Raw genomic sequence first — 16,408 nt, 5'->3', positions numbered from 1 at the left:
AAAAAAAAAAACGTTTTCCAAAATTTCAGTTTTTCCGCATACCTTTAAAAGTTTTGAAAATCTTTCAAATTTTAAAACGGAATATTCTTCTAATTACCGAGATCCCCATGGTAAAGCTCCAAAAACAAGCACCCAGCATATAGAAAAAAAATGGAAGTATATAGAAAATATACAGTATTTTAGCCATAAAAAAACTCCACATGATATATTTTTTGTGGGATATTTAAAAAGAAAATGTACAATCCAGGCAACCAGATATTTGTATGTATCGCATCGCCCAGCTTCGACTCAAGATTGCTGGTTTCTTAAATTTATCAGATGGAGACAAATATAGAGGATATAGTTTTAGAAAACTTCTATTGATGAAGAGCGGGATGTCCTTATATTTAAAAGATATGGAAGTTAACTTTCTTCCGCGGCGACAAAGAGCTATTTACATGAGTTCATCTCTAAAAAACGCGAATTTTTAAATCAAATAACTAACGGACAATTTACTTCAATTAGAAAAGGGCAGATGCGTCCAAAAGTCAAAAAAACGATTAATTTTTACTTTTTCAACTGGTTAAAAACGATTTAATACTACTTCTAAAGTGGGCACCTTTAATGGAACAACTTATGTATAAGTTGACAAATTGTACTGTTACTAATTTTAATTGCTAATTACCGTAGCGTAGGAAATAAAATACTTTTACTCCCTGGTGAATAAAATTTATTCTCTAAAATGAGAGAGGAGAGATTTATTTTCTATGAAGGTATTAGGCAATAATATATTATACGTTAAGGTTGTGAAGTACTTTGCTGTGACCTCAAGGTTAAATTTAAATAAAAGGAGTGACGGTATAATGCTACTAAATAGTAAAAAACTTACCTAAATTGAACCTAAATTAAGTAGAAAACATAAAAAGAAAATCTACGCCTTGAATCTTAACATCTGCGATGACGTTTCATTTGACATGCGTTGCTATGGTAACCATAAATAAAACATCAAAAGGGATGATGAGGGCATTGTGGCCGATTAGCTCGATGGTAAATAATGACCATATATATATATGTACGTGTCGCAACATATTTCACAGTCATCCCATACACCTAATGATGGTACCTTTTAAAGCTTCTAGTAAAGAAAAAGTTTTTTTTTTTAAATCGCCAATTTAGCCAGAATTTTTATGGTTAAAATCCATTTCGTGATTAGAACTGACAGATTATCAACAATTTTAGAGAAATGTATTAAAAAAATTCGTGCACAAATTCCTGTTTCAACAACCTACACCCCTAATACGCCAATTTCATCGAAACTTTCCTCAAAAATGGACCAAGTCATTTTCCATTCTGATCGTTTTGAGGTAGGTCTTTGCAGGATATTTCTAATCCCCTCATTTCCTGTACTACTAAATCTGTGTTTTCCGGTACCTTTGTATTGTTTCAGATACTAATAGACCTCAGGGGGTTTCGTCCCGAAGAAATCAAATGCGTTTTAACAGCAAGAACAGTGGAGGTGATCGGTCAAAATGCTCAACAAATGGAGAATGCTCAAAAAATACTCTATTTAGTCAGGCAGTATCTCTTACCTAAAAATGCTTCCCCTGAACAAGGTCACTGTTGCCTTTCGGCGGAAGGAATGTTACTCATAACAGCTCCATGGATAATGTAGATAATAGAAACATCAAATATATCAAAATAATCAATCAAGGATCCTATTCATTGTTCATTAATGCGAATTTCTTTGCGTGTTTAATAAGGGGGAAGAATTAACGAATAGGAAAGTTATCTAATTGACCTGTTTCATTCCATCAACCAATTAACAGGTCTAATTTCTTATTCATACCTCTTGAGTGCCTACATTTTCAGTCGATCACTCGACTGCCTACAGATTGCCAAAAGAAGAGGTAATCAAGGTGACGAGCACATTCTAACTGCTATCAAAAAACGAGTTCTTATTTTACTAACTAAACATTTTCAAGGTAGTGTCTTTTAGCTATTAAATGCAAGAAGTTCAAGAGTAATTGGAATTAGCAAATAGATTTATTAATGATGTAATTTAAGAGGAGTTAATAAAATAAATGATCGATTCTGTTAAAGAAGGAAATGATTGCCTTTGCATTTTTAAGTGCAGCTGCAGTGTTGATAGTGATGTTTATACTAGTGATGGCAGAAACGGATTTAAGTACCTAGGTATTGAGCAGTCAAGGGTACAATTGTGAGAACAGTTTTTATGAATTTTTCGTGAAGGTGATTTGTCTAAAAAAACTCTACTTATATGGAGATCTCCATTTTGTAATAATCAAGCAGAAGGGATTTAATCATATTAATTTAACTGAATTAATTTAAACAATTCAAAAGTAAGTTTAAATATCTTTTGGGGGACAAATTTCAACAGTAGTAAAGAGGCAACTAGAAAATTTATTTCAATCTGCGATAATTTTTATGGGTGATATGTCTATTTCTTGATAATTTGGTGACCAAAATTCTCTCTATGCTTGTAATTCTCATTATCGATAATAACAATGCTCAATTCTTGACACATTGGCGAATAAAAATTCTACTACATTATAGAGACTTTTTCGAACTTTGTATTACCTAACACCATACTAACTTTCCTTCTTTGAAAACAAATCAAATTCGTAAAAATAGCTCTTAAGCCAAACGTATTAAAATACTATTAAATAATAATAAGAAACATTTTTATTGCCCATTTGATTTCACGCAATTCGACCTCCAGGAGCCGCACTTTAATTGTATACGTGCACCTCAATTTCTGAGTGGTAATTAAACAGCACAAATTGGCGAAAAAATAAACACATCACACCATGAAAAGATTTCAAAACCTGCGGATTTTTTCACATGGCATTTATTGTTTGTAACTCTGTGAATCTAAAATTGTCTGCGAATCACAATTGTGTATTGCAAAGAATTAGGAAAAGATTGAAATAAATTAATCTTAAATCGTGTCCAAAGCATGTATAGGTAACCTTAGGTTAGGGAAAACATTATGAAAGAAATGTTAGTCTTTAATATCATCATTAAATCCACGTAGATGTAATTTTACTAAAGTTCAATGTCGTTGGTGTTGAACCGCACATTGATTATATATGCAAATATTTTATGTATTAAAGAAAACCATATTTGTGCATGTCAATATCAAACTACTGAAATGGTCAATATTTAGTTATTACTTAACTAAAGGAACTGAGTTTTGCAATGTCAATTAAAATCTATAATTAATTAAAAAATATTATTTACTGTAATTGTATCTTAAACTAAATGCTATAGCAGATAGCACGTATTGATAGCTACTCGAAATTAGCTCATGCTAGCATAGGGAAAAATGATCGATATACACTTTCCAATATCTGATGTTTCGTAATTAATTGCAATAAATAATGTTAAACAGCAATAGTTCTATATAAGTGCATATCGAGAACATATCAGGATGGTTTAATTGCGTTGGGCAGAACTGGGTTAATCACGTGTATTGATTTGAAAACTCAATAAGGGTTGCTGTGCTTTACGATTTCTAAAGCTAAAATAATTAAATGTGAAGGGAAAGGAGAACCTCTTATTTGGCAACAATAAACCCACAAAAAATATAATAGAACATTACATGCAGATCTAATGCTCTTATGACAACCTTGTAAACCTTTGCTGAGGCGGGCTATGCTGCAAGTTACAACAAGATCGTTTCATTAAATATATGGGTTGAAAATAGACTGAAATTTATGGGAAACGAAAAAATAACATCTTCACCTAAAGTAGTACTATTAATGAAGAACCTGCTGCGTAATGGTGCTCACAGCGACTGGCGAAGGTTGAAATTTTATAAATTTTGTATTGCCGATCAACAGATAGATATATATTACTGGGATGCGTACTTTATTTAATGCAAGCACTTCCTGATATTTAGCTATCACTAATTATTTCTTCACCGTAAAATTCATCTAAACTGTTGCCTAAAAATCCATCGAAACAACAGGATTATTTCATTATTCACGTCGCATATTCTCTTCTTGGTCATCTTTGCAGCAACACCCATTAGAATTGTGCGGTTACGTAACGCGATTTTTCTGTACACTTCGCAAATTATACGTGCTCAAGATGTAAATTTAAAACATCAGGCAAAACCATTCATTTCTTTGTAATGTAAAAGCAGAACTAAAAACGTGAAGAAACACCTCGTATTTCATGCCTTGCGTTTTTATTATATTGCTTGACTGCAATAGATTTGTGTCAGAGTTTAGCTATTGTTGATTCATACGGATCAGTTCAGGTTAGAATTGGTAATAAAACAAAGCTCGGCAAACGAGAGAGAAACATTTGGATAAATGCGTTCACCATTTAGTCAAGGAATTTGATTTTAAAAAATTTAGGATGATGATTTCAACGAGATCTTTAAGTCTAATAAATTAAAAAATTATTTAGGAAATCTTCAATTTTTATAAAATAATAACAAAATCAAAGGTTTTAAGAAATCCATGTTAACCTTAAAATAACTTGAAAATTTTGGCGCTCTTCATAATAAAATTTTAGAATTGTTTGGTTTAGAATAAATCAGTTAATAGTTCTTTAATTTTATTTAATGTTTAATAAAAGCTAGAAAACAAGTATGTAGAAATGAACCATAAAATTATAACAAAAAAAGTCTAGGCTGGTTAAAAATTTAAATGGCAACACGGCGCATAGCAATTGTTTCTAAGAACGTCATTCTTTGACAAAAAGGTAGTATTATTTAGAAGGGTGTAATCAAGCGACATTGCCAATAGCAACTAATAGTCTGAAGTTTTAGGAACCAAATGTAGGAACTATTTACTGGAAAACAATTTAATATTAATTCAAGTTTCACACACTAATGGAAAACAAAAAAAAACTTAAATGGTACCAATAAAGAAGGAAAGACAATTTCGCAGTTTCGCCACCTCTAATTGGCATCAATCTCAACTGGAAATCATCAAAAATTCTCACCAAAGATAAATAGAAATAATAACTTTTCGAGATTTTAAAGTAGCCCAAATTGTGCAAACACCACCGATTAAATCTCGTCTCCTCTAAACAACAATCGCGAGTATCATTGAAATTTACCCAACTGCACCGCCTGAAGAAGACCGGTCAATTACGGTAATTGTAACTTCACCGGGTAATGGGGGGATGCATGCACGGGAACCATTAGAAAGGGGGGTCGCCCCAAGGTCCGAATCTCCACTATAAAAGACATCGGAAGATGAGGCGTTACAAGTCAGTCACCTTTCGGTACTACGAGATGAAGGTAAAGTTTGTTTCCTCAATAGTAATCGATTTGTGTTTTTTGAGGGTAAATAGAGCCGGTTTAAATCTGTTCTGGTTTCAGGTGTTTGTCTGTTTATTAGTGGTGGCTGCCGCAGCCAGTCTCAGTGAAGGTAAGTTTTTTGGAAAAAAACTAAAAACAAAATTAATAATTAAATTTAGGTGGCTTCCTTGGAGGAGGAGGAGGAGGAGGCTATGGAGGAGGCGGCGGTGGAGGCTGGAAGTCCGGCGGAGGTGGCGGATGGTCCAGTGGCGGCGGTAAGTAACGTTCCTCTTCCAGTTACTGTTTAAAATTAAGTAATGCAAATTCGTATAAATGCGAAAATGTGAAAAACTATGTGAATTCATTTATAGGCGGATGGAATCTTGGAGGAGGCGGATTTGGCGGAGGCGGTGGATATGGTAAAACTTAAAATCCCTCCAAAAATAACATCATCTCATTCGCAGTTTAACCACATATTAACTTCATAATAACAAAATTCCATTTTTTCAGCCCCATATTAACATAAACTAATATCTTTTGATTTCTTTTGCCAGTGTTTTATTCGATACACATTACAACATTTTCCAGGAGGCGGCGGAGGCTGGAAATCCGGCGGAGGAGGTGGTTTCGGAGGAGGTGGGTATGGCGGAGGCGGCGGCGGCGGTGGCGCTGTGAAAATCATCAAAATCATCGTGCCCAGCGGAGGTGGTGGCGGAGGCGGCCATGGAGGCGGCTTCGGCGGTGGCGGCGGCTACGGAGGTGGCGGTGGATACGGAGGTGGTGGCGGATGGAAATCCGGAGGTGGTACGAGACTTGTATATATTTTTTGTTGTGACTTTAACCCGTAATTAACTCTGTACAGAAATGTTTTGAATGATTTAAGAGTGAATTTCATTCGCCAATTATTCTACTTTAAAATCAGGTATTTCATCATTAAGAAACCATTGCAGCTACAGTACATATAATAAAGACTTGACAGAGTAAGTATCTCAGAGTCAGAAACACCGCAGATGAGATAGAAATACGTAGAATTTGGTTCACGAAATTCGTGTCCAAATATAACTCGTGCATCGAAAATCAATAAATTTTAGAATATGTGTTCATGCATCCTGGATCAGCAGTAGCTCTTCAACCGTGGATGAGAAAAGCAATTGGAATACACGATTGTGCGGAGTGCATTCGTGCATTCAATACATTCAATAATTCAAATTTCATTCGTGCGTGTTGCTCTAAAATTTAACGATGATCGTCAATGAGATTGTTATATTACATATGAGTATTGAATCTCTTTTAATTTCCAGGAGGAGGAGGAGGCTGGAAATCCGGCGGAGGCGGCGGTGGCTGGTGGTAAACTGTTACAGAGCAAAGAAATTTGACCCAACTCAAAATTCTATCTGCACAACCATTGAAACACCAACTCGAAATTGTAAATTTCTATTGTGTAAATATTGTGTAATATATTTTTTTGTACATTAATAAGAATTTTGTTTGTGATTTCTTTTGAAATATGCTACGCCACTGATTGTGTGCAGCTTCGATCCTTGAATATTTCCACTTGCACATAATAGTCGCCACTTAATTTGCAAAAAACAAAAACCAAAGGCGGAGAGAAGGACATCTCGGAATCTAAGAAAGTAGGAATTAGTTGAGCAAATTTACCTGATTTTTTAGAATCAGTTTGGACAAGCTACGCTACTGATTATGTAGAGGCTTTCTTCCCCTCTGTATTGAATTGGCAAGTTTTCACTTTAAATCCAACAAAATCAGAGGCGTACAGAAGGATATCTCAAAAATTAGGAAATTACGTTTCAAAAGCGATTTAAAAAAATCGTGATATTTCTTGGAAACATGCAGCGTCGCTGATTTTATACAATTCTAATCCCCGAATATTTCTCACCTGTCTTTGTTATTCGTCACTTGATGTCCCAAAAAAAAAAGGTGTAGGGCGTGGGGAAGGACATTTTTGAACATAAGAAAGAAGTAATATTTGAGCAAATTTAAAAAAGAACAAAAATTGGATTTTCCTTGAAGAAGCCACGCCACTAATTATGTAAAGTGTGCTGTATCTCCATTGAATTTGCAACTTTTTACTTGAAATCCATTGAAACAGAACCGTACTGAAGTATATTTCCAAAACTAAATACCTACTGATAACTTAACGCAACATGTCTCTGGCAATCTGCAAAAACACTTGATTCTCTGAAAAATGACTTTAAATTGCCATAAAACAGAGAAATAGTGAACAACTAGAATCTCTAAAGATGACAAAAACTACTCCTTGAAAGATATATCTTTAAAGGGATAAATCAGTCAAGTTGTCCTTGAAAACTAAGCATCAGTTTTTTAATATTAACGTGATCAAGAGTGGACAAAACATAAAACGCGGCTTCAGATACATCTTGAGGGACCAGTCCAGGCCTCACCCCCAACACCTCCTTGGCCTTATCTCCAAAAGCCGCGTTCAAAAACTCAGTTTCCACATATCCAGGGCTCAAACTTGTGATCTTAATGGGTACTTCTTCTTGTTGATCTTCAACTTCGCAGTTTCACTTAAAATAATAAGAGCGAACTTTGAGGCTGTATAAAAATCTGAATAGGGCCCAAGGCTTTCTTAATTCTTAAAAACGTGGGCAATATTTGTTCTTGCTGAGTTAAGTCACATTTGAATGAGTAGAGCTTATCCTTCTCTCCTTGGAGTACTCGGGAGTGTTTCTTTATAAGTTCACTTCTTGTAGTAACGCCTGCCACTGGTCATTCATGACTTGACCAAGTCTTCCGCTATAGCCTTTCGAATGCATGAAGAAGCATCTGTGACTACTGCGGTTTTACCAGAGAAACGCTGTAATGAAGAAGAGAACGGCATGATGCCTCCGTTGAGATTTAAATGCGAACTAATAATCTGCTTGTTATCTAGTGTTTGTTATTTGTCAGGTGGCATTAAATCTGTTATGTCTAGTTGCACTGGTATTTTTCTCTTTCGAGGAAAAGTTAAGGAAAAATCAACTCTCGAGGTTATCTAAAATCGCCGAATTTCATGGTCAAATGTGTGTTAAAAGAATCCCTTAGTTAGTATTAAAAATGAGTTCCATTGCTTACCCAATATGAACAAACATCTGAAGCCTTTACTTAGTTGATGGTCATTGAAGCATATTACAAAATTTCGAGGTTCATCGAACTCAAGAGTGCGTAATTAAACTTATTTCTTCTGGTCGAAGCTTACAGAAAAGGTCATTATAAATCACCTTAATTTTCTTCTAGACCGACAGCCTTTAAAGTTTAGATGTGGGCAATTATAAAGAACCGTATTGCGCAGTCTTCCTGCTGTTTTTGTTTGATTTATCGGTGCAAAGATGGGATGCAGTGATGTTGGTTTTTAAATGCAGGAGATTGCTTAATCTTGCTCCATTACCTGTGGATACTGCAAGGCTACTAGCTGTTACGTAATTATATTAATCATAATTAATGGTTAGTCGCAAAAATATAGAGCTGAGGTGATTGTCATTTGCCATGTCAGTGGCGGCACATGAACATTTTCAAATATACCAAATTTTGCAAAAACGCTTCTTACGATTCTAAAAGATGAGTTTCATGTTTTGCGATACGAAATTCGATACGTTCTTTGTTGTTTTTTTTTAAATTTTCTTAAAACTTTAGAAACTGATTTTCATTTTGTTAATATTCCAAGATTTTGAGTGTGTACGCCTCTGGTAACATAAGAAGGGGCCTCACGTTTCACTTTTTGAAAATATTGTAGAAATTTTGAAACGGTGTCCATATTGTCTATAGCCTCTAAGGGTGGAAAAAAGTCTGCTTCAAATGCTGAAAATCCCATAGATACGCCTCTGGTTTTTCTGGAAATTAAAAACACTAAAGCACTGGGACACCCTGTATAATAGATAAAAGTTTGGAGAACATCCTAGGAAAGATACCTAAAATATGATAAATTTGACCAATTACCTAATTCCCGTCTTAGCTTTTGAATCATAGAAACAGGCTCATCACTGCGGTTGTCTGTCAACTGCCCTTGGCATTTACCAAGCCATAAAAGTGTTAAAAAAATTACCCCACGGAGAGTTAAAAAAATGGTTTATTTCTATTTTAAATAAGTCTTTCACTTCAAAAATCACAAATCACACTGTATGAGCTTAAACTACACACTAAATTACTTAATAACTACCGGCGTACGCTCCTGCGCTGGCTGAGGCTCCCGCGCTAGCACTGGCATAACTACCTGAAAAAATAAGCACCTAAATAGTGACGTATTTTAAATAAATAATTAAATTATGGGTACAACAAAGAGGAAGGAATGATCGAAGACCCTAAAAAAACCTACCTGCACTGGCACCACCATATGCCCCTGAGCTCGAGTATGCCGCCGCCTGACTTCCACCCCCATTGAAAATATTACCCGACAGCCCACCTTTCCCCAACAGACCCTCCAAAAAACCCCCAGAAGCGGGAATTCCATAACTACCTCCTGCCGCGGTTGAATAACTGGAAACAGGCTTGTGATACGACCCTCCATAACCTCCAAAAGCCCCACATTTTCCAGACCCACAATCACTTGAATACCCTCTTATGGGGGGGAAATAGGATCCTCCATAAGAACCCACATAGTTGCTTCCATATCCATGAGATCCAGAGTTAGTTATGTCGAGAACATTTTGGCCTTGATTGATGAGTACTTGACCAGTGGCGTAACCAGAGTCGTGATGTTTATGACCGTACTGGGGTCTCTCTTCTATGATGTAAACCTGAGTTGATCCAGATTTGCAAAAGGGCCCTTCGCAGTTTAATTTCATTGGTGTTCCAGATTGTTTGTGACCATGTTGAATTTGTTCTGTGTTCACTGGAATGTTTGATCCAGATAGAGTACCTGGAACGTTGTCGTAACCATTAAGTCCGGATGATGCAACATTGCTGTGACTAGTTCCAGCGAGAGAACCAGACGATGAAATTGCAGCTGTGTTGTAACCAGTTCCAGTAACTGAACCAGAGGATGTGGAAGATTCCTTATTATAATCGGAAACAGTGTTTATGGAACCACTTTCAGTGTTTGAATTAGTAGCTTCTATGTAACTGGTATCAGAATGAGATCCGGATATCGTTGAAATTCCAGCGTTATTGTAACCAGTTCCAGTAATTGATCCAGAGGATGGAGTAGGTACGTTGTTATAACCAATTCCAGTTTTCAATCCTGATGTTACTGAAGGTCCAGTGTTGCTGTAACCAGTTTCAGTAGCAGGTCCTGATGTTGAAATTCCAACGTTGTGGTATCCATTCCCAGTACTTGAAGCCAAGCTAGGAGCATTGATGTAACCAGTGCCGATATCAGTCACAACGTTTGTGTAACCGGTTTCAGTTTTAATTCCAGACCCGGAATAACCAACGTTACCACAACTGCCATCAACCACACACGGTGATGGGTTAAAAGTCGCATCTACAGGTGTTACAATAGTGCCATCTACTTTTTGAATTGTTACATCGGTACCAAGCCCCGTGTTAGAAGTGGTTGCGTGTTCTGTTGAGTACCTCTTTTAGTGTTTTAGTGTTTAAATTAAGTGTTCACATACCAGAAGAGTGTGCTACGGCTGAGCTTGAAGAAAAAGAATTCACTTTGTCAGTGTTGGTTTTTTTGTTAAGAGCTTCAGAGCCACCAAAAGCCCCCTGAGTTCCAAAAGGTTTGTGGTCGGCTTCGATGGGCAGATGTCCTGTGCCAGGTCCTGAACCGTTCACCATTTAAAAATTACTTTTGAAACAGTGTAAAAATCTTACCAATCAACACTCCAACATTGTCAGCAGCATTTGAACTAACAGCATATCCCCCTTTGTCAGAGTTTTTATAAATAGGACGGGTTCCTTTAGGAAGGTTTGAATAAGAACCATCTTCATTCTGAAACACGACTCCTCCAGAAATGTGAGCAGCATCATGGCTGGTGCCTGGCAAAACTCAATTAGGATTCATTTAATACCTCTTATTTACGCAAAGACATACTTGAGTATTGCCCACTAGTGTCTTTGGTATCATAAATAATTCCCGAGACTGCAGAACCCTGAGAGGTAGCAGCTACTCCTCCGCAACCACCTGCGGAGCCGCAATCGCTTGGATGAGAGATTTCTGGAATTGAACAAAAATTGTCCAGACTTATCCACGTAGTTTCTAATATAGTTACCCTTCTGGATATTTCCACAACTGCTGTCACCACAGGGGATTTGCCCAGCAAAACTATGAGCTGGGCTTACATGTGGAGGCTCAATATGTGAGGTGGGTTTGTTAACGTAGTAAGTGCCGGGAGAAGGAAGTTGAGGGTGGATTGAGGGGGCCGAAACTGCGCTACCTGAAAAAGGAAATTTAATTTCTAACCAAATCTGTCATGTGTAATTTACCTGCTTCGTAATTTGAAGTAGCGCCAGATCCAGTTTCAGTGTGAGTGGTGGATAATCCAGAAGATGCGCATTTGTTGGGAGATCCAGGAGAATAACTGCAGACCGGCCCTACCACTGGATGGGTGGCGGGGATGTTTGTAACTGATCCTGCGCCATTGTACACTAATGGGAGAGGAATTTGCAATATATTATTGAAGCTTAAATCCTCAAAGTTTGAGTGAAATTGAAATTGAGGTCCTAGTTTTTTTCCTATTTAAAACCGGTTTTCTCTAATTAAAGTCAGAGATCTATAGAAAACTTCTACTGTGGCGCCATCTATAGCAATACTAGGCAAATTGAAGTCTGCCGCCCCCCAGACATTTATTTAATTTTTTCCTCGACAATATTCTAGATAATTTGACGAGTTAAATGCATCTGAAAAAACTTTACCTTGAAACTCTGATAACGTGGAAGATGTCGATGATAAAGTTGAAGATGAAGACTCAACAGTGTTGGTGCTAAGCTGAGTTATCCCATGAGGCGCTACTGAGTTAGATGAAACCGGTTTAAACTTGTGAATACTATCGTTAGGGCCGGGAAAAGGTCCTTTACAACTTATGCAACCTGGTGATGTGTATGAGCAAAAATGAAGATTGCATGTGAATTGATACGGAAAAAAGAAAGATAGGCATAATGAAAAGGGGGTTAAAACTCTTACCTCCAGTATGGGTTTCCGAGGGTTTGTTAGAAACATCGATAGATCCGGAAGTGTCTTTTGAGGCGTCGCTGGTTGGATGGGTATAGGGATTGTAAGTTACAGATCCAGCTCCACTATAAGCTACAAAAGGGGCATTTAGTAATTAAGTCGAAAAAAGATCTTGAAGGATTTTATTGATTTTTAAACTTCTAGTAATAGATTGAAATAAAGATTGTGAAGAGAGATTCAAGGTTTAAATTAGTTACAAAATTATTAACACCTGTAAACCACCTAATTAATTTCTTGAAAAGGTGTGAACTATCATGGAATCAAGGAAAAACATAATTAAGAACATAATGTTGGATTTCCTTTAAAAATAATTGTTTTATGTATGTTTGGTTGCCTATGAATCTACCAGTGATGACACCCCTGTACGAAAGTATACGAGGTTGGATCTAAAAGTTTAGTCACCCTAACGGCTTCAATAAAATTGATATTGACCTTCAGATATGATCATGAATAATGAGAAATTTCTCAGGGAAATGCATCAAAAGGACCATGAAACGTCCATTTAGACAACGGCTCCGCAATTGTGATAGTTTTTTTTTATTTTATTAGGGAACAATCCTTCACATACAAACGGAATGATGGAGTGGTGGACTTGCCCACTCTTCTTAGTTAAAACTAATGGGGTAAATGTTTTTCTCAGTTAATTTTAACTGAGAATAGTGAGCAATTCCACCGCTCCAACAACTCCTACTTCTGTTTGAAGAGTTATTTTCAAATAAAATTTAAGAAAAATGAACAATCGCTTTAAACATATTCAACATAGTTATTGTGATGTCGAATTATTATGATGGTGCTGCACAGTGGGAGGAAATGTCTATTTTTATGGATTAAATTACTTTTAAGAAGAAACATTTACGAAATTTTCTCGATTTTTTTAGTGCATACAGACATTTGTTAATAATGAGATTTCACAAAAATTGGAAAATAAAATCAATGACGATTTGAAAATATTCATTTTCAGAATACGAAAATGTCCAAATCTCGTCCCACTTTGCTCACAGCCACTTGAATTTTACTCAGACAATTCTTGCCCTTAAAAACTCAAAAAACAAAATTACCATTCAAAGATGAGGATGAGGATGATTCTGAGGATGCAACCCCAATTTGATTACTACTGGATGAGGCTGAATTTCCGGACAAAACCGGTTTATATGAGTGAATACTTCCAGAAGGTCCAGGAAACACTGGGCGAGCATTTGCGGTGAGACCTGGATTAACAGCTAAATGATTGAATAATTAGACAATCTCTGAATGATGGTATGTACCAGAATTACCTTCTGAGGCAGAATTTCCACCGCAATTGGTCGATCCGGACCCTGGAGTGTTGCTGCAACTGGGTCCTACAACTGGAGTTGCTGAGGTATGCGAAACTGATCCAGAAGTACTGTAGGAGTTAGAGGAGGATCCAGAAGTCTGGTGAGAGGTGCTGACGACACCTGAGGCAGGTTTGCTTTCATGGATACTTCCCGATGGTCCAGGGAAGACTGAGATTATGTCGCTTAAAGAGGGATTGCTGCCACAATTTGAGCCGGAACAAGAGGGAGCTGCTGATGGTTGTGCTACTTGGGGATGTGCAGGTACTATTTGAGGGTGTGTAGGTGCTACTTGAGGATGTGACGGTACTACGCCAGTGTCCGCATAGGCCCCAGCAGAGACAACTGCACTAGCAGGTTTGCTATCATAGATACTTCCAGAAGGACCTGGCAAAGTTGCTACTAATCCAGGTGACACATGAGCAGATCCAGAGTTATACTGAGTCTGAACTTCAGTGGCAGATTGTCCAGAATATCCGGAGGCAGGTTTACTTTGGTAAATACTTCCAGTCGGCCCTGGCAACTTGTTGATAACTGCAGATCCAACCGTGGATGCGACTGGTTGTACTGCCGGTGTAGGGGCGGAATGAGGATTTGGTACTGCAGGTTTGTAGGTGTGGATGCTGCCGTTGGGTCCGGGGAATGGGCCTTTGCAAGAAATGCACCCCCCTAGGACTATTAATGGTTTTTTAAAATTATTAGTTGGTTTCTAAGAGGTAAAAATGTACGTACTAGCATTTTCAGTGGGTTGGACGTATTGACCACTAACTGCATAATTCGTGTTGTGCCCATTTGAATAATCGGTGGTGTATTTGTCAGATCCAATTACTTTATAGGAACCACTATCGGATGCAGAAGAAGAGCCACTGATGGAGTTGGAGTCTTTATTGTTTCCACAGGAAGTTCCTTCTGAGCATCCGCTGCCCTTGGTATTTGATGCTGAAGAATAAAAGATTATTGTAGTGTTACACAAGAATGTAAAGTAAGAAAAATTGAATAAACGTGCTTCCCATATGCGATATGGGCTGGGAAATTTCTATAATGAATCACACGACAATAAGAATTATACCAAGTATTGCTCCGAGCGAATAATAATAAGTTAATGGGCTTGTCGTCCAAAATCGGCATTTTTATTACTCCAACTTTTGACAATGCACATTGCACAACATCTTTCCTTCAAAATGCCAAGGCGATTATTTTAAGATTACTTTGCCGAAGTCTTACACTTACCAGCATTCGCAGTAACTCCCTGCTGATGACCAGAACCATCTACAATTATGTGGTCACTTCCATCAGCAATAGATCCTGCATTGGCTGAAGCTAGAGCCCCAGCTGAAGCAGTCGCTCCAGCTACAGCTCCAGCTACAGATCCAGCCACAGCTCCGGTGCTCGCATGGGCTACAGCTCCAGTTTTTAGGGCTTCTTTGAGTGACTCCACATCACCGGGGGCTACGCTTCCGTTGATCGTGTAGGAACTCGAACTTGACTGGCTGAAAGCTGTAATTTGGCTTTTGAGCTTTTATCGGATTCATCGAATGATTTCGATTCTTACCTGACGCTGATGATGATGATTTGCCTAAAAATTAAGGTTTGTTGTTAAGATTTACGTGTCTAGGTGTTAGCGAAAACTTACTGAAAGTTGTAGTGTAAGTGCCTGGTTCCTTGATGCTGTAGGCAGCACCTGCAAGCCGATAAAAATTCAATCACTTTTTTATTATTCGAATCCATCCCACACGTACACAGTATTACTGGGGACACTCGATAATATTGATATTCAAAGCGAAAACAGGTTTTTTGTAAATTCTAAGCAGCTACATAAATCACGAATATGATTAGTGCTTCCACTCTCAAATTAGTAAAAACTATCCTTGATTATTCATGGTAAAAGTAACTCACATAAACTGGTTAGCACTGTGAGATAAATGAAAAATAAAAAAGGTTTTCTTTTGCCCATGACTGACCCTTTTGGCAAACACACAGCTTCGAAACTGATTGGAATACCTGTGGTGGGTACCAATTTATAGGAATTCCTCAGGTACTAACGAGTTTTTGAGCCTGGTCGATGGTCATATTATCGCTCTGCTGTCGAGTAAATATAATTTTATGCTACAGTACCAACAATCACAACAACGCAGTCAACCACGGAGAATCTGGGGATAGCATTAAAGGGTGTTTCTACCACTACACTTACACAAATTCACAGCCCCGAGTAAAATCGCAACCAGAAGGTTGGTAGAGTGTTTGGTTGTTCTCATGGTCGGCGACCCGCGTGTCTTGCAAAATAATTACCCAACTGAATGGATTACCTTATTATCCCACCTATTTATACGAATATAATAACGTGTTCTAAAACTGGTCTCTGATTATTATCTCTCATGAAGGAGATTCCTATGGTTGGTACATGGTTATTTCCAGGCGACATGCACGCATCTGAGGAAGGACGAAAACGGATATGGGTTTCCCAGAAAAGAGCGTATTGTGGGGTATGATTTTTGGTTCTGGGTATGTGGAGTTTCGAAAATTGGTGACGCTACATGGTGAGGTATAATGAGCGAAGGCGCCTAATGGTACTCTAAATGTAGAAAAGGGTAGTTACTTGGATTCTGATTTGAAGAAAAATACTGAAATCCAAAAGAGAGGTGAGCGCCCTGTTTTCGGTCAAATCCAGATTTGGTAACGTTTCAGTGTTAGGGGAAGAAAAAGTGA

The 16,408-nt window shown here is 37.5% G+C and overlaps 2 protein-coding genes across 4 annotated transcripts; one reads left to right on the top strand and one right to left on the bottom strand.

Moving 5' to 3' along the window:
- Window positions 1-5,236: 5,236 nt before the first annotated feature.
- LOC136417991 (uncharacterized) lies at window positions 5,237-6,739 on the top strand. 3 transcript variants are annotated; one of them, XM_066403876.1, is made up of 6 exons: window positions 5,237-5,257; window positions 5,339-5,387; window positions 5,437-5,532; window positions 5,629-5,676; window positions 5,846-6,058; window positions 6,562-6,739. In XM_066403876.1, exons 1-6 carry the CDS (start codon window positions 5,252-5,254, stop codon window positions 6,606-6,608), a joined length of 459 nt encoding a protein of 152 aa, XP_066259973.1. In that variant the 5' UTR covers window positions 5,237-5,251; the 3' UTR covers window positions 6,609-6,739. The 3 variants fall into 3 exon arrangements, with proteins under 3 accessions (XP_066259973.1, XP_066259972.1, XP_066259974.1); XM_066403875.1 differs by having other exon boundaries at window positions 5,846-6,061; XM_066403877.1 differs by lacking the exon at window positions 5,629-5,676 and having other exon boundaries at window positions 5,846-6,061.
- A 2,587-nt stretch (window positions 6,740-9,326) lies between these two features.
- On the bottom strand, window positions 9,327-16,038 carry LOC136417990 (pneumococcal serine-rich repeat protein-like). Its single transcript, XM_066403874.1, has 16 exons — window positions 15,894-16,038; window positions 15,336-15,383; window positions 15,255-15,278; window positions 14,933-15,199; window positions 14,435-14,641; window positions 13,664-14,377; window positions 13,448-13,609; window positions 12,342-12,461; window positions 12,074-12,247; window positions 11,645-11,806; window positions 11,431-11,595; window positions 11,253-11,375; window positions 11,033-11,197; window positions 10,831-10,980; window positions 9,591-10,778; window positions 9,327-9,488 (listed from the first exon to the last, which is right to left on the bottom strand). The coding sequence occupies exons 1-16, from the start codon at window positions 15,955-15,957 to the stop codon at window positions 9,424-9,426; spliced, it is 3,798 nt and encodes a 1,265-aa protein (XP_066259971.1). The 5' UTR covers window positions 15,958-16,038; the 3' UTR covers window positions 9,327-9,423.
- Between the last annotated feature and the right edge of the window lie 370 nt (window positions 16,039-16,408).

This window comes from Euwallacea similis, chromosome 32, assembly GCF_039881205.1.
Source record: "Euwallacea similis isolate ESF13 chromosome 32, ESF131.1, whole genome shotgun sequence".
NCBI lineage: Eukaryota > Metazoa > Arthropoda > Insecta > Coleoptera > Curculionidae > Euwallacea > Euwallacea similis.
The sequence above is the reverse complement of the archived record's forward strand: the minus strand, read 5'-3'. Positions and strand labels throughout refer to the sequence as shown.